Source organism: Hippoglossus hippoglossus, chromosome 6 (assembly GCF_009819705.1).
Source record: "Hippoglossus hippoglossus isolate fHipHip1 chromosome 6, fHipHip1.pri, whole genome shotgun sequence".
Lineage (NCBI taxonomy): Eukaryota > Metazoa > Chordata > Actinopteri > Pleuronectiformes > Pleuronectidae > Hippoglossus > Hippoglossus hippoglossus.
Genome location: NC_047156.1, coordinates 2,214,928 through 2,239,163, shown reverse-complemented (window position 1 = coordinate 2,239,163; position 24,236 = coordinate 2,214,928). Strand labels below are relative to the sequence as shown.

Here is a 24,236-nt window from a genome sequence, read left to right as displayed (position 1 = left end):
CTTGGCAGGCCCCCACTTGTTTTAAAAATGAGTCTCGCTCCAACGTATCCTGCTGCTCGAGTACAACACCTGCAAATTAAAGAGGAAACTAAAGTCGACAGCTTTAAACTAAAAGAGAACAAATTAAATCCAGACACAAACAATCTGCTTTTTATTATCGTGGATATAGAACAACGCTAAACACTGAGAAGTGTTCCTGGCTGTTTGATTTATATCGGAGGAACATCTGGACGTGTTCGACCAGCCAGCGTCCAGATGTTCAGAGCGAACGTAACGCTCCTCTTGAAGAGTTGTAGGAAAAGTGTCAGTGTTGAGGTTTTTAATGAAGACGTGAGTTGAGGCTGATTCCTTCATGGCTGAAACCAAAACTGGACAGGAAGTGCAGAGCGGTGTGCATGACAGCTGGCTCCTCCATGTTAGTGGATGGGACATGACCCAAAGTAGATGTCATGTTTTCTCAAAGATGGTTTAGTTCTGATGATCATCTCCACTAAACGACCACTATGACTCAAACTGTGGCTCTAAATCACATCAGTGCAAGATGGCAGCCGCTGGATTTTGGCTTCATTTCTGCACAGTGGGAGGAAACAACTCTGCAACTGATGAACTAAGATTTTCCAATTAGGACGCCAATGAATGTATATTTGCGTCAAACCCTTCTAACCCCATCTGTGTTAACCAGCTTTAAAATGTGCATCAGACCTTAATGTGCTCAAGGCCCCGTGTCCCAGTTTCAGAGATTGTTTATGAATTCTATTTTCCACCCGTGATATAAGATCCTGGGAGATGCACAATTCACAGCAGCTTCTTTTCATGGCTCTGTGTAAACTGCAGCTCCCGACAAGTGGGAGCAGAAGCTCGGACGGCAGCAGCAGCAGCATCGTGGCTTCCTCTGACACACTCCTCATCAAACCCACTCCTCACACTCATATCTGACAGAGTTTTCATCCAGCCCACACCTCTGCTGACCTTCTCCTGAGCCGCTCGCCTGTGCACGGATACCTGACTTCTGGGCGATGCCTCCCTCCAGCGCCTCAGGCTGTGTTTTTCAGGTTTGCTCCGCGGGCTCGTGTCGGGGTGACGTCTTCATGCAGGAGTCGGGAGAAGTGACAGACTCGACAGAGCTTTCATAGCCGGGCGGTGATGCTACTGTTATTTCTCCCACTTCTTTTTCTCCCCCCCCCCCAGGCAACTGTCACGGTGAGCGGGAGGAATCCTGTGTGTTTCATACCGGTGGAGTGAATCTGTCAAGTCTGCGCAGCTTCATGCAGACTTCCACTGCACAGCAGAACTTTTCCACTCAGGTGTCTCATTACCACCGACCCACACACACACACACACACACACACACACACACACACACACACACACACACACACACACACACACACAGACCCACACACACTCTACTGTGATGGCAAATGATTCCTCATTTCCTCTGTATTAACAAAGTAGGAGCCGGTATTTGAACTCATTAAATGAACAGGAATAAACTCCAGATTATCTTCTACGCTGCTGGTTCCCGTTTTAGTTTGGAACCGTTTCAGTCTGGACGAGCAGAAACAGACGATGTTTGGAAACGATGACGTCGAAGAAAACCATCGTCAGCCTCAGCTACCAGAGAGGAACTCAACATGGAGGATCAATGACAAGTCTCTGCTAACAGCTGTTGTGAAGTTAAAGTCTGTGTTTTATAGAATCGATGTCGTATTAGAATAACAAGTGATAGTGTAATGATTTTTAAGTTCCCTCCATTCGGCCTGAAGAACTGGAAATGAGAATCCTTGAGTGAAAGTGAACAGCACATGAGAACTCAGTGTTGTTTCCATGCTGAGCGCCGGTCTCATCCAATTAGAAACAGGAGATTAGGCCTTTTTATTTTTCCTCTTCCCAGTCAGGAGCCTTTTCATTTCCATGCTGGAATATTGCTGATGTTGCATTTGCGGCTGGATCTGATAATCACATCCCCCAGGACTTCATCTCCTCCGGCCTCTCGTCTCCCACTCACCCACCATCCTCCTCTCTCTTGCCCTTTCCTCCCTCTTTCCTCACCCCAGCTCTTCCTCCTGTTTTTACCTCCTCCTCCCTTTCCTCCTCCACTGCCAAAGAAATAGATAAAACAAAGCTGAGCTCTCATTAATGCAGCTGATTGATGGACAGGCACCGATCCAATGAAGCGTTGCCCTTCAATTAGGCCTCCGCGGTCACCTGGCAACAGTGTTAACGACGTGTACCCTTCAATTAAGCCTCAGTGGTTACTCAGCAGAAGCGTGAGCCAATGAGGTGTGAGCGAAGGTTGACACTTGGTCGTTACTGCTGCTGCCTTCAAGGCCTCGCCGGCTTTTAATCCCTCCGCCGCTGTTTAGAGCTGCAGATGTGTGTGTGTGTGTGTGTGTGTGTGTGTGTGTGTGTCTGTGTGTGTGTGTGAGGTTTTACAATGACTCCGACGTTACGAGAAGCTCTGAGACTTGTTTACGAGCTGTTCACGATAACTCACCCCAACAATATACTGCCGGCGCAGCGGTTCGCCTTTTATGATGAGCTCATGCGTACAAGAGCTTTATTGCTCGCAGAGACAAAGCGTAAAAAGCTGTTTGATGCTCACGCCACACTCGGAAGGCAGCGCGCTAAAGGATGGATCTGAGAATCTGTGGAGATGCATCCCCTCTATTAAAAGGGAGAGGAGGGGAGGTGGGGGGGAAGACGTGAGAGGAAGAGGGGGGAGGGCCAGCAGAGAGGATAATGACACAGTGAAGGAGGGAATTAGAGAAAGAGAGTTTCCAGCTATGCAGTCGACTAATGAGAGAGTGAGATGGAGCCCGGAGGTGAGAGTTCTCCTCAGAGGCCGTGGGGCTGCACAGGCTCACACATCTGACCCTGGATCAGCTGCACCGCTGAGGACAAACTGCTTTATTATTCTCCCCCCCCCGTTGCTCTGGAGTCCCCCCCCAGAGGTTCATCCATCTAATGAATCCACAAATCTGCCTCTGTCTGTCTGTGACTCGTTAAGGTCCCAGAGAAGTGCAGCGTCCGGTTTGGTCACATGACACGTTCCATAGTGACGAACCCTCAGATGGACAACAGCGTGCAGACCACGTCCTCTAGTGTCAATAACATCTAATATTATAATAAATTCAATTAAACAATAATATCTGTCCCGTCAGGTCATTTTGATAATCTGATTATTTTTTATTTCACCAAATCAAACTGCCAAAGAAATTCAATATTTATAGAATCACTTCCTCTTTAGTAATTTTCTTACAGAGTAAAAAGCACAACGTTGATTATGTTGCTTTATATTGAGCTGAATTAATGAGCTTTAATATAAAAACAGTTCTGAATCTGGGTCTTAAGTGTTGAAGCAGTTCAGTAAATCATTCAAACTCATATATGAACCACACACGTGAACAGTATTAATGAAAACTCAGCTTCATCTTACGGCTTCATTTAGCAAATCTTAAAGTTTTCTGACTTCTGACAGACAGTTCACACGTCCAGCACACACGTCGTCCATCTTTATTTACACTAAATAAACAGTCACACAGAGGAAAGTTTCGTCCTTTATGGGTTTTTATTGTCCGTACTTATAAATATCCAGTTTAAATACACTCATAAAATATTTCAGACATTTTCATGACTCGATATATTAACAGCTTCCCAACAATTGAGATACTTTTAAAACGTCAGGATCTAGAAACCTGAGCCACAACGAGAACAGAGGAGCAACAGAAGGTTCGATGCTACACGGTAGCCGATAGAAGACACGCGTTCAAATCCCTGCTTCATCATCACTGTGGAACCGCCGCCTCCGCCTGAGTACGTGTTGAAAACATTACAGTCGGATTAATAATGAATAGATTCGTCCTGCTCTGAATTATTGATGGAGATTGTTGACGGGGGGGTTTTGAATAAGCGGGAAATTGATTTCACTGCAGATCTATTGAATAAAGCTTAGATCTGCAAAACGTGGAGCAAATCATTCAGCTGTCGAATCAGCAGAAGTTAAATTCACATCCACACACGTTCAAGTACAAACTTCAGTTACTGGATGTTTGTGTCCTCGTGAAATCATTTGTGATAAGAATCGTTGAACCTTGAAAATCCACATGTATTTTTTACAAGGATTTCTCAAACAAAATACATTTTTAAAACCAATAACCGTCCCATTATGTGTTCAGTGTTAAGGGAAATATTAAATTCTGTAAGTCTGACGCACTTACATGTCTGTTATTGAGTGATTACTTGTCCTCCTGTGAAAAGTTATCCTGTGATTAATTTAATGAGGACAAGAGATCAAGTTACTCCGATTGTGTCCACGGGTTTGTCCCGAATATCAATGTCCTGTTGTTTCACTGCATGGACACAAAACATCCCAAAATAAATCATATTTTAGATAAACATAATAAACATCAGAAGAAATGCAGAAGATTCAATTCATCTGCTGTTGTCCCCCCCCCCCCGACACCTGAAAGGGGAACATGCTTAAAAATAAAAACAATAATAAATAATGTAAATATAGATAAACTTAAACACAGGTCCGACAGGTTTGATAACAATGTTTTTAAATATATGAATCAGACGATATATTAGCATCGTAAATATTCAACTACTTAATATTAGCGATTCAAAGGTCCAGATCGGTCGAGCTCTTATTCTCCGTTAGCGTGGATGTTTGAATTATTCCCATGATTCACTGTAGATTTGATATTTATCCAGAAATTCCACTTTATTACCTGCTGACTATTATTTGCAATTATTTAAATTACTACCTGGTGAATACTCATGATTCAGAGGAAACAAATAGGGCTCACATGCACACGCACACAATTTTACTGCCAGATACCGTCCATCTGTCACGATGATATAACGTCCATCTGCTCAATCAATTCCTTTTATGCTTCTCCTCATATTAATCTGCACATTCATGCGGCTCACAGAAGAGGCTCCACTGTATCGCAGCTGTGTGGGCGGAGGCTGCGACCACCACTGGGTTCAGTACCAGAGGTCGAATAATAAAACCGTCTTTCAGAGAACTGGGGCGAAACGGGCCGAACCGGCACGTCCTCCTGAAGTGAGACGGTTTCTGGGAAATCTGATCTCAAACTGGTTCTGTCCTCAACAATCGAAATGATTCAGAAAATTTGGAGCCTGGGGGGAAGCCTTGAAGAGTTTCACTCGCTGAGCAAAGCAGCAGGAGATTCATTGTAAAGCTTCAAGCATCATTTGATTTGTTCAGTCAGTTTGTCCGTGTTTCTGTCAGTTGTGATACGAGTGGAGCTCGGCTGTAAAACTCAAGTAAACAAAGATTAAGATGAGCTGCTGCATTTTCCTGTAAACAAACTGAATCAAACTGAGTTTCTCACTAAGATTCATTGTTTCCTTGAGGTTTATGAAAGTTATTTCTTTACGACCATCTGGCGACCACCAGAAATTATTCTCTTGCGACCCTGAACTATTAATTCTGGTAATTAACGGGGTTTCATTTCATAATTCCGTAGAGAGGAGTTTACATTTTATGATTGTACACGTACAACATGAACTGAAACAGAACTCGTTGAAAATGAGTTTGGTAAATACACACAAAATTTCTATAAATAACCAGAAAGTTTGGTTTGGGACTGGTTCATAATCTTTCTTTGAAACGTACGATATATAACTTTGGCCACAAGGGGTCTCTCAGTCAAAACAATTAACAGACATCGTAAAGCAGCGAGGAATTATGGGAATTGTTGTCTTCAGGACCATTGCCGATGAAAATCTACCTGACGAGGTCACGTGTTAAAGATTTATTCACGTTACGTAGCAAACGGCGACAGATAATTGTGATAAATCATGAGTTACCAACACAAACAGCCGACTGGCTAACTGGCTAACAGGCTAACAGGCTAACTGGTTAACAGGCTAACTGGTTTACAGGCTAACTGGTTAACAGGCTAACAGTTAGTTTCTCCTTTGTCAAACTTGAACAACAGAGACACAAGTAAAGAGGTTAAAACACAATTAAAGACCAAACGTCCTGTAACCTTGAGTAAAACTGGGGATTTCTCCGGGTTTGAAACTTGTCAGAAACATTTTGGATGATGTAAGAACCCAAGTCAACAGAATATATAACATCTATTTGTTTTTAGACGTTTTAATAAAAATTTGTTTCATAATATCTTTGGGACTTTGAACTCTAAAATTCTAAAATCACGTTCACTCTGCTGCTCAGGTTCGATTAAGATCTATCATCATTATTGCTGCTGCATCAGCCACAGACGTGTTCTGTGCTGGTGTTGTACGAGCGGACAGGAAGTCCACAGCCTCCCGCTGCGTCTCTGAACCCACAGATATAACAGCGTCAGAGGGGAAATCCTCCGTCCTGAGGAGAATCCACCAGCTCCCCCGCTCCGAGTCGAGTCGTCTGTGACGCTGAAACTGAAAAACCTGTCGCAGAGCTTGGATCGTAAAGTTGTTAGATTTATCAGGAACCGTACGTTTCTCCCGCTCAACACAAAGATATTAAAACCCACGCTCGCTCAATTTGTTTTGGTGATTGTGCGATGAGACTGGCCCCCCCCCCCCGTCTCACGTTCCAGACAGGGGCCGAAAAGACCCCACAGGCCGGCTCCTGTCCCCTGGACCCAGAGACTCTCAGGTCACTGGTATAAAACGGTTATTGACTCACTGATGTTCTGCGTCTGATTGAAGCAAATCCTGTTCGTCCGTCTCTAACTGGACTCGTGAACCAGAACTCCGTGATGGATCCATCTCAGATCTGGGTCAGTTTGTTTTTTTTGGTTTGAAGCCGTTGAGTTCTCCTCTTGAACGTCCATGACAGCGGAGGCCTTCCTGCAGCCGCGTGGCGTCCCCTGCGTGGCGTCCCCTGCGTGGCGTCCCCTGCGTGGCGTCCCCTGCGTGGCGTCCCCTGCGCTCACTGCGGCAGGACGGTCAGTATGTTCGTGATGGTCCATTTCTGAGCGCTGCAGTCCTGGATGGCGAGCTGGAAGCCGAACTCCGACTGTTTGCTCTCCACCAGCTCCAGACAGCGCTGAGACTCGCTGTTCTGGATGGAGCCGCCCTGAAGGAGAAGAGGGAACCATGAGGGACACAGACATGAACACCTCAAGGCTCATTCAGGGACAACGTTAGATTTCTATCAGGAAACGGACGGAAGCTTCTGTTCGTACTCTGCATTCGTTTTGTCTGAAACGAAGCAGTACCACCGCAATTTGTCGGGGGGGGGCACTGTAGCCGATAGCTAAAGTGAGACGAATGTCCTCTTAACATGTCGGATTGTTTTCGGCACGATCCGTGAACTATCCCCTGAACCATGTTAAAGAAAGTGAATCGTGGATCCACACAAAAAAATGTATTGGTTCCTCCTTGGGTCATTTCTTACCCCCCCCCCCCCACAAAACTTCATGGAGATGTGTTGATTAGTTTTTACATAATCCTGCTAAGAAACAAACAAACACATGCAGATGAAAACATCACCTCTAATTACCACGTCATTTTAATCCTGTTCCCCTGTTGCAATTCAATGTTTGATGTTTATTATTCACTGGAGAGTTGTGTGTGTGTGTGTGTGTGTGTGTGTGTGTGTGTGTGTGTGTGTGTGTATGTGTGTGTGTGTGTGTGAGTCTCTCTAACAAGAGGCTGACACCTAAACTAGGTCCTTAGTAACATTGAAAGAGCAGTAATATGTTGTAATGAGCCCGAGCCCTGAAGACGAGGTGACTGAAGCAGTTTGTGTCAAACTGGTGGTGAGGCTGCTTTGTTTTAAAATCAATACGCTTTACTTCTCCCACAATAACACGCACACACACACGCACACACGCCAGCCACCAGGGGGCGATCAAGATGCTTTGGCCTACAACTCTCTGAACCTCTGAATCCATCCTGTATTTTCAAACCTGAGTAAATTCAGAGACTAAAAAAACAAACAATCGGACGCCTTTCATTTTTTCTCCATTCTGATGTTTGATGTGAAATTAACTGAAGCTCCTGCACGAGAGTGTCAGGAAGTGTTCCTAACAAATTGAGTGTGTACACCTACACACACACAAACACACACTAACAGAGTGTGTGTGTAGAGAATCTGTCACATATTGGATTTGCTGCAGTTAACCTCTATCGACATTGATCCTGGACCAATCAGTGAAATGCAGAGGAAGGAGCTGAGCTATATCTTATTTATAAAGATCAACACGATTCAGTTCCACCTCGTCTACAGAGGCCAGGTCTTTATACATATATAAATATATATATAGGTCTTTATAAAGCACCTTCATGTGCGGCAGACACAATGTGATGATTCTCAAAAATCCATTCAGCAACTAAATGATCCTTCAGAGACGAATGAAAGAGAATAAATCATTTTCTAATTAACGTTCTAATGATTAAAATGAACTGTTTATTGTCCCTGAATATCGAGCGTGTTGTGCTCTGGTACCTTTTTTCATGATGATTGCAGTTGTTTGCAACATTTGTATTTTTGTCAGAATTTAATTATAGTGAATACAGGGATTCTAAGATGCCTCAGTCGGGAAGGAGCCGCTTCTCTTTTCTAAATGATTGTTTCTTGGCCCACGTCTCATCCCTCAAACCAGTTTGGGGGAAACCAATCCGGTATTTGTTCAAACCAACAAACGTGACGTCCATGGAGAAGCTGCTGGATGTATAAATTAATCTGTTCTGTTCTGGTTCATTAGCTCCTAACGGTGAAAACACTCGATTAAAACAGGTTTAGAGAACATTTAGAATCGTTTTTTTTAAAATCCAAGCTGGTATGATAATTTACCTTTTACAGTTTTTCTTACTTCACTGTATAAAAAGCCCGGATCCTGTATTTTTCAGCGCCTGTAAATGGGACGTTGGCTCAGGAGGCGGTGAAGCACTCTGGTGGTTCTTACTGTACACGCTGCAGCAGAGGTAGATCCATTAAAGTAATCAGGATGGGTTTTTTTGCCTCCTACAGTAAAGAGTCAATTGGTTTTCTGTAAGTGTGTGACCTCCAGAGCGACTTCCTGCAAGTGCACTTTAAAGTTTCTGCAGCCGCCTCTCGGTTTTCCTGAGGAGCTCGGATCAGACCGAGCGCTCGGAAGCTGAGTTAAGAGCAAATAAAAACACACATTTTCCCTCCATCAATCCTCCATACACACATTTTCACACAACCCCTCCATCGAGAGAGGGCGGTCTCAACGCTGTGCACGAACCCACGTCCGCAAACGCAGACAAATATTTGGCATCAGTCCAGCGCCTCGTCCCGGATGCAGCAGCGGGTCGGCCCGTCATTCTGCAGAGTGCAGAGTTGGACCGCACTATCGATTCCCTGCTATTAGGGCGGGAACACTAATCAGTCGCTCAGACAGCCAGTCGGCCGGTTGGCCGGCGAGCCCGGCAATCTGTCAGCCGGATGCTCCATCATCGAGTCGTTCACCTCTGAGGATGTGGTGAGTAAGAGCACCGCGTGTGAAGAGAGGGGAGAAGAGGAGCTCGGGCAAAATGTACCAACGTCTGTACCAGATTAGATTTTCATGTTGAATTTGATCTTTAGAGAAGCGGCTCCTTCCCAACTGAGGCATCATAGAATAATTAAGATTTATATTTGTATTTTTAAGCACAGGACATCGTTTTCTATTTTACAGTATTAACTTTATAAAATCACCTCAATGCGCTGAACACTTGACTGTTAACCCCTCTGTGTGTATTCCAGGCTAATGGGACGGACGTCTTGAACTTCAAAGATTTGACACAGCAGCTATAAAAGTATTTATATGAATAAATTGTGTGTCAAAGTGGTTGTTGTTGTTGTTGTAGTGAGATAAATAGTTTGTCTATTCCTCTTGTGTTGTGAAGTGAATCTAATCACTGGTGGAGATGAGCCCAGCGTTTACCAAGTAAAACATGTTATTGGGAAGAAGTGAAGAAACGTCCGTGTAAGAAAATCCAACTTTATCAAGTAAATTGTACGAGTAAATAAGACCTGTCCTATCCCGTCCTCCTCGTCTGTCTTCCTCTGCACTGACGGCTGCTCCCTCAGGGACAACGTCACTTCAATAAAAGATCCTCTCATCAATAATTCACTGGTACTGACTGAACACTTCACATGAAACGCTGCCTCCCTCCGTCTCTCGGCCTGGAATCCCTCTCTCTCCTTTCTCTTATTCTCTCGCTCTGTCCGTCCACCTGCTCTCCTCTCTTTCTTCTGTTCCTTCCTTCTCACTGTGTCTTTACTCCGTCTTTCTACTGTTTATCTACCAGTTTGTTTATTCTTCCTGCTTCCTGTCCATGGAGCTGCACTTTTAATCCAGTTTAACCTGAGGAAGGTGATCAAACTTTAAACTATTACCTTCCCTCTTGAATCCTTCATGCAGCTGAGATTTATTCTGCGTTCTGAAGAAAAGCCTTTAAATTCAGTCTCAGGCCTTATTTGACTCCTCTAACAAACTTTCTCACAAAGGAGCTGGACTTTTACTTCTTTCTTACTAGATTGGGCCTAATGGGCTTCATCTCTTTGACTTCTGACACGAGTTAGATGGGAGATTTCTGACTCTGGCCAACGCTAATTAGAAGCGGATTCCCCTGCCAGTGTGCCCAGTAGCCAAGACAGGGAGGAAACTGGAGCGCTGGAGTGTGGTGAGGTATCATTCTCTGAGGGAGAGGACGGGCGTGAAAGATATTTAAATAAGCCTCTTATACAATCTGATGTCTGGGACAAAAAACTGCTCACACACAGACACACACAGACACACACACACCGCCGGGGGCATGAATACAGTAACGTCATCTTTATACTAATTATCCGACTCCCTCCGCTTATCTGTCACATTTTGAAGACAACATTAAAAGTGTGAAGATTAAAAACGAGACAGAGGGTTGTTAAAAGTCAGAAGCTGAGGATGTGTGAAAGCTCATTATCCAACAGCAGAGGATGTGCTTTTAAAACGCCCGTCGCATGAAATAATAAAAGTTTGATCCAAACCAGAAAAGGTGCAGCGTACAGTCGAGGAGAAGAGAGACGAATCCTGCTCAATTATTTAAAAAGAGAGCACCATCAAATCACGGAGCGTCGGTCCGGCAGACAAGTTAAAAACAGCAGGAAGTTCCAGCGAGAAGAAAGAGAGCAGACATCTTGTTCTGCTGCTTTACCTGAGTGAGCGTCCAGGTGAGCTTCATGTGCTTGGTCGCTGCGTAGCTGCACTCCAGGAGCCGGGGCCGGCTGTTCACGTCCACCACGCACTTGTTGTCGTCGTCGTCGATGGTCGGACTCAGGACCCCCAGGTGGAGCTGCTGGGAGCTGGTGTAGTACACGTTCTGCTGGGAGACAGCAGATGTGGGGGGGGGGTCAGTAGAGAGGACTCGGCACAAACTGGGTTAATGATGCTGAATCTGTCTTTGTGAGGATTTCTTTCTTTTTATCTCCTACATATTTGCAAATTAATTTGACAAAAGTGACACAGAGACATCGGACCAGCAGCTTTACCAGAGTTATGGACGTAAACTAAACGTATCGTGACGAAACACTTGTTCGGTCGCAGGAAGATAAGAAAGTTAACGTCTAAACTTGTGATTTTAGTAAGAAACAGCTTGTTCCTTGTTACCAGCTTTGTTGATAATGCTGATTTAGTTGCTTGCTGTTTTAAATTGTGTCTGCTTCAGGTGAAAATAGTCGCTATAGGTTCTTTTACCTGATCTTTAGCCGTTCTAACCAGGAATAGTTAGTTCATATTGACTTTATTTCATATACATCAGAGTCCACCTGCAGCCATGTGGGTCTCAAGAGATTAAAAAACAGAAAGTATGAAGTTAAACTAGTTCATTTTTGGGTCATTGAAAGTGCTGATTACTGTTATGAATAGTGAAACAGTAACAGACCAAGAACAGACCCCTGAGGCACCTCAACGCCAACGGCATGGCTGCTTGATTTATCACCATCTTTTTTTTTTTTAACTGTGTTTTGAATATTATCTTCATGAGGAGAACTTTTATACAAAATAAAACACGTCTGCATTTTAAATAATGCAAGTTTGACAATGCCACGCTGTTTTTGTTTTTCATTGCGTGTACTTTCCTTCACCTCACTTGGAAAATCGACCGCGTCCCTAAACAACACTCTCATGTATAATGTGAGGAATAAACAAGCCACCTGTAACGGATCTAATTATACAGAGGAGGAGGGGGAACTCAGGAGATACAGCAGGAGAGAAGGGTCAGGTGGATCCTGGCTAAATATGAACTGAGTACATTTTGCATACCTGAAACAAACAAACTAAAAACAAACCAAACACCAGGACGTGGTAATGAATGCACACGTTGGCCCAGTTTCGACGCTGAAAACGTGAAAAAAAAAGAGGAAAAGATGAGACGGAAAAATCCCAGAGAATCTGACACGAGTGAAGCAAATGAGAAGGATCAAGGTCGACGTGAAATCCAAACAAGCAAGTTGAGATCAAGGAGCAACAGCGGCGGCGTCGCTCAGAGCAGACGGACACGGCGGTGGCGGCGGCGGCGGCGTGCTCTGACTCTGCGAGCGTGTGCGAGGAGCTAACTGGTGACAACAGTGACCGCTTTGCAGGAACAGGACTTTTCCAGATCGGAGGCAGTTTCCTGCTGTGAAGCAGCCACAAGGCGTTTGAGTTTAAAAACACCTCGACTCACACACGACACCACTGACCAGTGTGTGTACGTGTGCGAGCACTTGCTGAGCGAGGGATCAGTTTCTCTGTGCACGAGCGATTAAACTGTGGATAGATTGATGCTCGGCTCCCGACAGAGGTCTTAATGTTTTCTCTTCTCCCGTCACGGCTCCTTAAAAGCTTTAATGGGAGGATTAGCACGGTGCGATGCCAGATAACAAACTCCTCACACATGTTCACATTAACAAGTGTGGACAGGAGAGAGCCTCCGAGCTGGGGGGGGGGGGGTCAACCATCAGCAGGTGAGAATTTGGAAACGTCTCGCAGTGAAGCGAATTAAAGTAAAGGTGGTGCAGAGATAAACGCTGTACCACCGTGCCACATGAGCTGCAGGAGTACCTCGGGACCAGGCGGGTCGGTACGGAGCTGTACCGGATCATAGTGGTGAAGGAGGAGCTGAGCTTTTCGGTTTACTGGTCGATCTACGCTCCGACCATCACTTCCTGTCACAAGCTGGTGACAGAAAAAACGAGGTCGCCGACACAAGCGGCTGAAGTTAGTTTTCTCTGTCGTGTGTCTGAGCCCCAACCCGGGGTCAGGAGGTCGGACATGGAGGGAGCTCAGAGTGAAACCTCTGCTCCTTCATGTTAAAAGGAACCAGCAGAATCCTCCTGGGTTCTTCCACTGGAGGTTCACCAGACACGCCGGGGGGTAGAGACCCAGAACCCACTGGAGGTTCACCAGACACGCCGGGGGGTAGAGACCCAGAACCCACTGGAGGGACTACATCTCCCATCAGGCCTTGCACCGCCTCAGGCTCCCCCAGGAGGAGCTGGTATTACTCTGCTTCAGCAGAATAAATTGGATGGATGATCATATATTTATCGGACAACTGGTTTTAATGGGGTGATTGTTTTTAATATTGTCTTTTATGTTATCTCTCTTATTTTAGTTCCGCTCTGCACTTTGTAAAACACTTTGTAAACTCGTTCAGATAAAGTTTTATTATTATTTTGTGCAACAAGAGTCTGGGCAAGTTCCCCAGCCAATAGAAGATGTTGCCAGATGTTGTGTTGACAAATGAAATGTGTGTTAGCTTTACTTCTTTAAGACTCTTATACTTTAAACTGGTTCATGCACACCCGCTCTCCAGGGCTGTATTCACACACTCAGCTAACAACAAAGTATATATACCAAAACAGAAAGGTGCTATATAAAAAAAAAAAGTTGTTATTAATATTATAAGATACCGTTTGTTTATACAGGAAGTTTGAGAGTCGGCGACTGATGAATTAACACCAGCAAACGTGTTCTCACACACACACACACACACGAACACACACAATTTGTCAAAAGTTTTTAAAGTCTGCTAATTGGTTTGAGTTTCCTTTGTATCAAACCAACTCCCCGGTGAAATAACTCCATTTTAAATCATTAATTCACCACCAGTGTTCCAGAAAATTCTAAATTAACGTCTAAAGTCTCCAAAGTAAGTAAGAAAGTCACGGTTGGAGGGAAAGATCCCCCCCCCTCTCCCGAGTGTTGAGTCTGTGTTTCAAAGTTTAATGTTTGATTAAACTTGTTCTGCTTCCTGGTTTCTCTTGATCAAGGCCTGACGGGTTTTTTCCTCCTCAGCCTCTAACAAACATTAAATTGTGCTACAAGATTTCCTGAAGGTACAAATTCAATATCCTGGCATTTCTTGTTTTGTAGACACACACACACACACAAACAAACTCACACACACACACAGACACACACGCAGGGACTCCAATGCACACATTTATATCGCAATATTAAACGATAATATTTAACAACATGTCAGCTCTAACTACTACAAATAGCCTCATAAAGCCGGACTCCTGAGAGCGTGTCCTCACAGAGGTAGAAGTAGGAGGTTGTCACGTCCCTGTAAACAGCCTCCGAGGTCTAATTCTCAGACTATTGATCCGGCCACAAACCAATCTTCTTAGCAAGGCTGCGGCAACATGGAGCCACAGATCAGACGTCTCCTTCCCGCTTCGTGTCCCACTGGAAACTCTCATTTACTCTGTGGAATAATTATTGTTTTCTGCAAACCCCAGCACCGGCTTGGAAATTAAATTTGGAAACTGCCAAAGTGAAGTTTGCTTTCTGCAGAGAACTTGGGAACTCCACACAGAACCCCCCCCCCCCCCCCGCCGCCGCCCAGCCGAACCGAAATTCAAACCAAGAACCTTCTTACTGTGAGAGGACATTGATATCCACTGTACCACTGTGCCGCTCGCAAAGTAACACAACTCGCTGGAAAACACTGGAAACACAGCGATGTCAGGTGTTTTAAAGGAAACACACACACACACACACACACACACACACACACACACACACACACACACACACACACACACACACACACACACACACACACACACACACACACACACAAAGTGAGACAACAGCCCCCCCCCCTAGTAAAGCAGATGTGAACTGGACATGAGGTCGATAGTTGTGGTCAATTACTGGCATAATATGTAGAGAAGAGCTTAACTGAACAATACACTGATGTCTGTCTGTCTGTCTGTCTGTCTGTCTGTGTCTCTCTCTCTCTCTCTCTCTCTCTCTCTCTCTCTCTCCCCCCCCCTCTCCTCCTCTCCCTGTCGTCTGTCTCACTCTCTCCGTCTCATCCAGGTCGAGGCTTGTCCTGTTTTAGCTCTGAAACCATCTTATATCAGAAGAGCTGCGTCAGAGTCTGAGTTTAAAAGGCTTTTAAACGCCCACCTGTGCAGACTGGTACCTTTATTATTCTGCATCTTTCTACTGTTGTTCTTTTCTATCGTTCTTTTCATCCCCGTCTCTTCTCCTGTTTTCATGTGCGATGTTCTCTTTTCATCCCGTCTCTCTTGCTATCTTTGCACGTATATTGTGCCGTCTTGTGGGTCTGGCCTTGAACGGCTCTAAACAAGTAAAGTGTATTATTCTTCTTATTTGCATCCTTCACTGCATAAAGCTTCCCTCCCTTCGTCTGGGGCGAGCGGCTGAAAGAGGAAAACACGGAACGCTGTGCATCGCTGACGCTCAACAGTTCATCAGGCATTCAGAGCCACATCCGTCCATTCTGTTGGATACACACAGGAACTGGGGGGGGGGGCTCGGAGGTAATCTGAGGGATCGGACGAATCAGAATAAAAGGATCTGAACGGGGAATAAGGAAAGACTGGGGGGAATAACATCACAAAAGACACTCCGCATGAATAAAGGATAGAGAATGAAAAGCGATAAAGGCGCGTTTGAGGACCAGAGGAATATCTGAGACTTTGATGTCGGCTCTGAAACGGTTCCCCGCTGCGTTCCGCTCGGCCTCCCGAAGGCTGCACGTCGCTGCATCATCTCTAACGCACGCGGCATCGCTCCGGAGTTCACCAGGAGGTCTGGGATCAGTCTGCACGTTCAGCGGATCGGTTGCTCTGTGTCAGTTTGTGCAGGTTCAGTCACCGAGGCCTGACATTTCATTAGGCTAATGCCGGGAATCAGCCGTTAATGTGTGAATGTGTGAGCGAGCAGAAGACTACAAATAATCCATTATATCCTAACGCACTCTAATCCCTCTGTGATTACTGCAGCAGGTACGGGGCAGATAATAACCGTTATGTGCCGTGTAAGGTATGCATGTGCAACTCTTATTCTATAAGCCCAAATATCTGGAGTCTCTAACGTGATTAGTCGCGCTCTGGGTAATGATGTTCTGCTCCTATCTTGACTCATCCTGGTAAAACCCCCAAATTCCTCTGTTATCTGGAGACGTGTTCCAGTGCACTGTGGGTAAATTACTGCTCGCTAGAAGTCAATTTCTCCTTTTCTGTTTTTAAGTGAGCCGGAGTTCATACATAAATATGAGCCCAATGTTCATTTGTCATTTGCTCTGCGTTTAATAGCTCAGAGTATCTCTCGTGCATTTTCATTCACGCCAGCTGGAGAAGCTCGTGTTCGGCTTTGAACTCGCTTTCGTCTTAATATGTGAATTTTAAGACCCAAACCATCAGATCTTTAACACATTAGTATCATAATAAATGAATAATAAAGCATAATTATGCGTCCCAGAGGAGGAGAACTGGCCGAGAGGCTTCACTTTGTTCAGTATTAATCAGATTCTTAATGTGAATACGCTGAATCTGTGGGTGAACAGAACAAAAGAGGTGGAACACTATCAGCACTAGTTAACGCTGTTAAAAGACCGAAAACACCTGCAGAAAGTTTCACTGTGTGTGTTTTGTGTGGAGAAATGTTCGACCTGCGTTGGTTGTCGTTATGAATCACGCTGGAAATAATTGTGAGATCAAAACCTTAATGAATTGCATCAAAGAAAAGTCGTATAATTTACTTTACAGCTCAAAAAACACATTTAAGTGTGAAGTTTCTCTCTTAATTGAATAAATAAATGAACATTTTATTTAATAATTGACGACAGAGCAGGAGATAAAATGTGCTGATGCTGCAGTGACGGACACGACCCACAGGGGGAGTCACGTGTTTCTGACGTCCAGGCTCCGGTCACAGTTATTAACCCTCCTGACGGAGGAGCCGCGGTTCGGAGCGACCTCACTCAGCTCGATGCAGAATCCCAAATATGATTTTCTTTGTGAAGCAACAGAGCATTTCAAAGTGGTAAATATTGGAAATGCACAGCAACACTCCCTCGCTCGCTGTTAAAAGTGTTTCCCAGCTCCTCCATTAAAGAGGCAATAAGTGGAGACTTAAATTACACGACCTTAAATGTGCAGTGGGCTGATGGAGCTGTCCATCGGCCTCAGAGTCACCCCCCCCCCCGCCCCCCCCGACGACCAAAACATCACATGACAAAGCAGCATCATTATGATGATTACAGCCCGGTGACATATCGGTTATTTACTCTGCTTCTAGACTTTTATGAACCAGTTTACTCAAAGTGGAAATGTGACTTTTATTCATGTGAATTACCGGCGGGCAGAGCTCCACGTCACTGAGTCACCACATTTACTAAAAACTCCTCAGTTTCATCAACTCCAACACGAAACAGAGTCATTTCCTCTTTGCACAGGAAGGTTCAGAGGTGCAGAGACGTAGTTTGACTGAATGTAAAGATGGAGGACGTGAAGACACAAGGTTTCGTTCTGTGGACATTTGGGGATTTGTTGTGATTTCAGATTTACAGATTTGTGAGTTTAAAGCTCTGGTAAAATCTTTTGAGTCCAGCTCGTCTGTGTGTTTGATATGATCAAGTTTTCTCTGTTTGTCTGTTAATGTCTCTGTGTTGCTGGTCGTCTTGGCCAGAAAAGAAATGTTTGATCCCAATGGGACTAATCTGATCAAATAAAGGCTGATGATAATTATAATAAAAAAGGTTTTCTGCTCCCTCGATGTTTTTTCCAGCCCAAAAAAGTTATTGAAATCAAACTTTAGTTTAATCCTGTTCCACAACTCTACACGTTCATTTCCACAAACCAACCACTGACCTGTATCTAACTGAAATCTAATCATGCAGCTTTAATATTTGAGGTTATAATACCTAAGTAATATCTGTGGATAGATGTTTAAAACTAGGACGCTGATCTAAAAGGAGCCTTTTTGTTCTGCAGAGAACGAAGAGATCACTGAAGCTTCTCCACGTCGGTTTCTTTTCTCTAAATCCCCAGAGAAACCTGTCATAGGATCTTTGCTGCTTTATTTTTCACGTCTTTTGAAGAGTTGAGATAGAACAGCGCAGAGCGGAGAGGCCACTGACCTGCGGTGTCATCCCGTGACACAGATACATGATGGGGACGTTGTCGGAGTCGGGTCCCTGGTCCAGACACAGGTCGTCTCTCAGACTGTTCTTCAGCTGGGGAAGATCAGAGAGAGAGAGAGAGAGAGAGAGAGAGAGAGAGAGAGAGAGAGAGAGAGAGAGAGAGAGAGAAGGTGGGCGATGAGGAAGGGACGGCACGTAATTGGAATTACGTGCCGTGAATTGTGGAAAAGTGACTGCAATTGTGGAAAAGTGACTGCAATTATGATCAAAGATGGATTTTGACATCAGCAGGACACCTTTCTCACACTCTGTCGTCCAATTGGAGGTGTTATTAAACCAACTGGTCTCTTCACTTAGTGCAAACAGGCTGTCACAGCTCGATGGAGACTCACCTTTGGACATTTTTTAACCACAGAAACGTGGAAAAGACAGGAATGGCACACAGCTCCGTCAAGGACCAACAGTCCCCTTAGATTCAATCAAGCTTTGAAGTGAAACCAACATGACGATGTCCCCAAATCACTCAAACTACTTGAGATACATATAAAAAACGTCCTATATCAAAATGATCCAAACTCCTGGATTAACCCCTTTGTCCAGATCCGCACCAGAATGTCTTTCTTGTCCCATCCGTCCACCAAGTTCAGTGCTTTTTGCGTAATCCTGCTAACAAACCAACAAACCAACAAACCAACACACCAACAAAATAGACATTGGAGAAAACGTAACCTCCTTTGTTTGTTGTCGAAGTGACGACTCCTGCAGGTGAACTGGTGATTTTCTCAAGTGTGTTAAAGTAAGAAGCTCCAGTCCAGCAATTTATAAAATAACTGAATATCGGTATTAAACTGCTGCGAGACCCTGAATGAACTGTTGTGGGTTGTTGGAGTTCTACGACTCTCAGCTTCCCACGACACACAGACACACATTAGCAGAGTGTTTTTCTACGGCCTCGTGTACGGAGACAGGTTTCTGCATCTCTCCTACTCCCTCCACTCTATCCACCTTTCTATCTCCACTTTTACATTATTAATTAAGCCATTATGACAGAGTGGTGCACTACACAGCTCCAGCTGAGTGGCTAAAGTGAAGACAAATGGGAACGCTGCCGGCTAATTAGTGCCTGGCAGGGGGAAGTCACACAAACACATGAGACCAACCGTCACCTCTCCTGGCGGCTGCAGAAGAGCATCTCAGGAAGGAAACATCTCTCTGGCACTAACCCACAGAGAAACACAGACAGACTCTCCAATGTTCAACACACAACAATCATTATATTTCAGTATATACACATGGATAATTGTGCAGAAACCTTTCCTTATGTATTTAAAAAACCAGAGAAAGAAGAATAGGTTTGAATGATTTGGGAAGTTCGTGGGAAACAAGAATATTGTTCCATGGATATCTCTGTTTGCAGGTTGTCAGGTGGTTTCAGGAGAAGGTCAGATGTCCAGAGTGCAGCTCGAGCTGAGAGGAAGACGTCACTTATGAAAAACCGATGACGCGCCCGTTCTCTAAAGCTGCTTTTAGAATGAAATCGTTCCACTTTGGCAAATCACTGCAATTTCCTCCATAACCCGGAGCTTCGCTTTTCACTGGTTCCAGCCAGTTGGCCCTGATTAGATTTATAATATGTGAACGACTCAAACTGTCATTTGAATGCGTCGTTACCTGATTGCACAAGTAGAAAGTAAAGTTTATTTATTTAGTGCAGCAGCTTCCACAGAGAAAAGTGGCAAAGATCTTTTCAAATGTGTAATTGTTGATGTTAAAGAATAAAAGAACCAGAGAAACATTAACTATCATAGAGAAGCGACGCAATTATTTTATAGTAATCAACCGTGTATAGGGATAAATTTAGCCTCGGACAAACGTGACCAGTATAACGTGTTTCCACTATAAGAGAATTTTGTCAGGTTGCGGATAATTAAAATGACGTGTCTGTGTCTGTGTCTCCTTTAAGGTGAATTCATTAATTCAGCTTTACCAGTGGCAGCCGTGTGTTGGACACCGGGTTGACTTCAGTCCCTTGAATGCACAGACGTGTTCAGACAGAAGTGAACGTTACAGCTGCCTCTGAAAAGTTCAGGGTCTGTTGTGCGTCGGCTTCCTGAGTCTCACGTCCTGAACCTTTACTCACGCAGCATGGTAAACATCCCGTGGCGGCAGCCATCTTAAGTATGCCATTCAGGTGACCTTTCCAAAGAGGTGATTTGAATAGAAATGCCTGTTTATTATTTTTTTTTTAAAGAGCTGTGGTCTGAGCCTCGTTCTGCGTCACCGCTCCTCCTGAACGTGAGCTAAATACTGGAATGAGGTGATTGAAAATACTAATTGGCTGCAACTCTGCTGGGAACAAACTCCCATTAAACCGGGTCCTGAAGGGGCAATATGTGGAGTTTACGACGAGTGAAGGGAGGGGAGATCTTCATTTTCTACTAATCTCTTTTACATGGCCTATAGAAAGCGTGTTCTCCATCTGCGGAACAGTTGGTCTCATTCCCGCGGCTCCGCGCTCGTCTGCAGTCGCATCACACTCGGCCCGGTGGGAGTTCGTCTCCTGATCCGCCGTCGAGCTTTCTGTTCCACAATATCTCAGGCTGCTGTCACACATATTACCCTGGTTCAATAATGGGATACTTTATTAATCCCCAGAGGGAATTTCTCTTCCCTCTGTTCCCACATTTCATACACAGAGTCAGACGCAGCTCTTCAGTGTCTTGCTCAAGGGCACAACAGCAGTGTGAACGCTTATGAAAACAAACGCTTGAGGTTAAAGCTACACAACACAATTTTCAGCCTGATTTTGACAGATGAGGATTTTTCAAATCGCCAACAAAAGTCCCAGATCTGCATTTGATTGGAAGACGCCAATCGCTATGACTGAACTCTTCAAAGACGTGATAAGAGAGGCTGGCCCGCACATCGTAGACACATCGTAGACACATCGTAGACACATCGTAAACAGAACGTAGACAGAACGTAGACATGTCGCAAACATGTCACAGACACTTTGCTGATTAATGAATGTCTAATCATATCCTGACAATTCATCCAATACTAATATAAATATGGATGATTTGACATTTCCCAAAAAGTTAGATCAAACCACAATGATCGCCCCCTGGTGGCTGGCTTCAGTATAGCTCATAAACCCCGCCTTCTCCATGTTAGTGGATGGGAAATAGATCAAACTTAAAAGTTATTATTGTACAAGTCAAGTACATTATTCTCAAAGATGGTTTCAGTCATATTAGCGTGCTCTTGTCAAACTGATGTTTGTTCAAGTGTTCATGTTTCATAAACTAAAATATAACCTGACTATTCAATGAATTAATAAAGAATCAAGTCCAAATAATGACTATTAAGAATTAAGAATTCCTCAGTGGTTGGTATCTGGAGTCAGGAGGGAACATCTGGGGAAACGTATCACGACTTCAGTATTTTTAACTCCAGCTCCAGGTGTGAAAACAGTTTGTGTTCCATTTCAAACAGCTTGAGGAATCTCATCTAATATGTCTATTTGTTCAATATTTACCTCGTGCGTGCAGAGCGCTCCTGCAGTTTCTGTCTGGCGTTGAGAAGGAGACGTGAAACAGCATCCACAGATGGTATCGCACCAGAACACTTGTACTCTCTCCCACCCCCATCTCCTGTGAGAGCTTGTTTTTGTCGAGTATGTAAACTTCACATCTACATCTCTCAGATGCTACTGTGATAACGCTTTCATCTGGCGCACTCGGAGCCGAGCCCCCGCCCCCGCCCGTCAACAAACAGCTCCATCCAGCTCGCAGTGTGACTGAAGTGTTTATCGAACAACAAACACGGGAGGTGGCGCCGGGGCTGATTCCAGAGCCGGAGACTCGTTTGCTGCTCCTGCTGTCGTTAATGTCGGAGCAGAGCCACGCCGCGCTCTTTCTCCTCCATCAAGTCAGAGCGTCTCCTCATTCTCTCCAGTGAAGGAGCTGACGTCAAGCAGAGAGTCAGAAAGGCTGAGAGGAAAGATGGAGTCGGGCTCAGAGAAGACACACGACTCAAACTGTATCTGCTCTCCACTTATGTTTAAAAGGTTAAAACAAGACCAAAAGAGAGAGTTTAACTATTAAATTATTTCCTTCTTCCTTCACTGGGATAATTCTGCTCTGACTCCTGTCGTTTCTTTCAATTATACCAAAAAACCCTCCCACTGCAGTTCGCTGATGAAGAGGAGAAACCACGCTGAAGTTAAGTGGCGTAAAAAGCTCCGTCCTCTCAGGGCCTCGCTGCCGACATGTGAAAAGAGCCCTCACAGCCGCAGCATGTGTCACGTGCTCTCGTGCTCAATTACACTTAATGGAAAAGTTAACATTCTACAGGTGGAAATACTTGAAAACGTTAAGTGTTAATGGAAAAGTTTCAGCCGGAGGACGTGTTGATGGGGACACGGCTCTAACGGAATGAGAGGGAGAGAGGTTAAGTGGGCGAGTGGACGATGTTTCCGACGAGCAACGGACGTGAAACTGGAAGAACACAAAGATCTCAGGATGAAGAAGAGGAGCCGTACACAGAGAAGACGAAGACGAGGAGATTCTGCCTCCTCTGGCTTTGTTCTTTATCTAAATAAAAACACCTTGATTGTGTGAGGCTGTAATTAAAGGTCTTTATGGATTATCGTTTGCTTTTGGCTGAAACGTGACAACAGAGAAAAACATGTTCACACGTTTTCACAAGTCGTTGCTGTTAAGCTGCCACAACCAAAGGCCTGGCTTATTAATTTTAGATAAAGCTAACGGAGAAGAGTCTTGTTCCTATTTCATAATGAATTAAAATACTGCTGAATACTTAATGTTCCGCTCGGAGGAGATTCGCTCAGTGTGTAAGTACCAGAGGGGACGGAGTGGAGACGTACAGTATGTGGTGTGTGGTGTTTCCTAAACTGTGAGGAGGGATCCACGCTTTCCTCTGTGGCCTCCTGTTTCAGATTCGGTGAAACTCACCACTCCGTAAGCGACTGTGTTGCTGTAGGACCGGAGCTCGGGGTAGATGTTGGCGAGGAACCAGCTGAACGGTCGACAGCGGAGTCTGGATCTCAGGGCCTTTCGCTCGGAGATGTCCCCGATGTCGATTCCCGAGTTCTGGAGAAAGGACATAAACCCAAACACACACGTACAGTTAGTAAAATAAACCTTTCCAGCTTCCGTCTGATCCGATGAGGAAGCTGAGATGTTCCTCTGCACCATAATTCTTAACCTTGTGCTCAGATATGTCTGTTTTATGATAAAGCTACACAATAAATACATTAAGCTTCAACTGCTTAATCTCCAATGATGCAGGAAATCCTAAATAGCAGGAGCAGAGTTCAGGGCCTCAGGCGTCTGTCGGCGTCACTGCATTGTTATAATGACAAATCAATGACTAGCAACGATAAGTCAAGGGGAAACTGCAGGAAGACGTGGAAGAGGAATCACAGAGGACGTCGCACGATGAAGAGAGTTCCAAATCTGAAAAGGAATTCACTTGAACAATCCCCTTGAAGATAATAAAGCGGGCGCCATTTCATTGCAGAAGAAGAAACGGTTGATAAAAAGACAAGGCAAATTAAATTCACATTATCTCAGCTACGCGTTGGCGGTAGTTACAGATCTGTGTCATCATACAGCGGCTCCAATTAAACCACGTTTTAATCTGCTGGATCAAGCTTTTTATTTGGATCCGCACCAGATCTCACACGCTCGTACAAATCACTCCTCGAAACGTTAAAGAGAGTGAAAAAGGAAATTCCTGGATCTGCCCGTTTGTCTGGTTCCACGCAAACATATTTCTTTTCCGTCCTGGAAATCGTTCAGCAGCTTTTTGAGTAATTTTCCTGAAAACAAATATCTCCAGTAGAGAAC

At 44.6% G+C, this 24,236-nt stretch overlaps 1 protein-coding gene across 4 annotated transcripts in view; it reads right to left on the bottom strand.

The window, feature by feature from the left end:
- Positions 1-6,703: 6,703 nt before the first annotated feature.
- The window catches only part of galnt18a (UDP-N-acetyl-alpha-D-galactosamine:polypeptide N-acetylgalactosaminyltransferase 18a), a 91,938-nt gene continuing 74,405 nt past the window's right edge, over positions 6,704-24,236 (bottom strand). The window contains exons 8-12 of one of the 4 annotated variants that reach the window (XM_034587764.1): positions 23,340-23,477; positions 18,361-18,456; positions 11,134-11,301; positions 6,905-7,060; positions 6,704-6,865 (exon numbers count right to left, since the gene is read on the bottom strand). In XM_034587764.1, the coding sequence (XP_034443655.1) occupies positions 6,914-7,060; positions 11,134-11,301; positions 18,361-18,456; positions 23,340-23,477 (549 nt within the window). In that variant the 3' untranslated portion in view covers positions 6,704-6,865; positions 6,905-6,913. Of the gene's footprint in view, positions 7,061-11,133; positions 11,302-18,360; positions 18,457-23,339; positions 23,478-24,236 lie in introns of all 4 variants that reach the window. The other 3 variants (XM_034587765.1, XM_034587763.1, XM_034587766.1) reach the window with 3 other exon arrangements.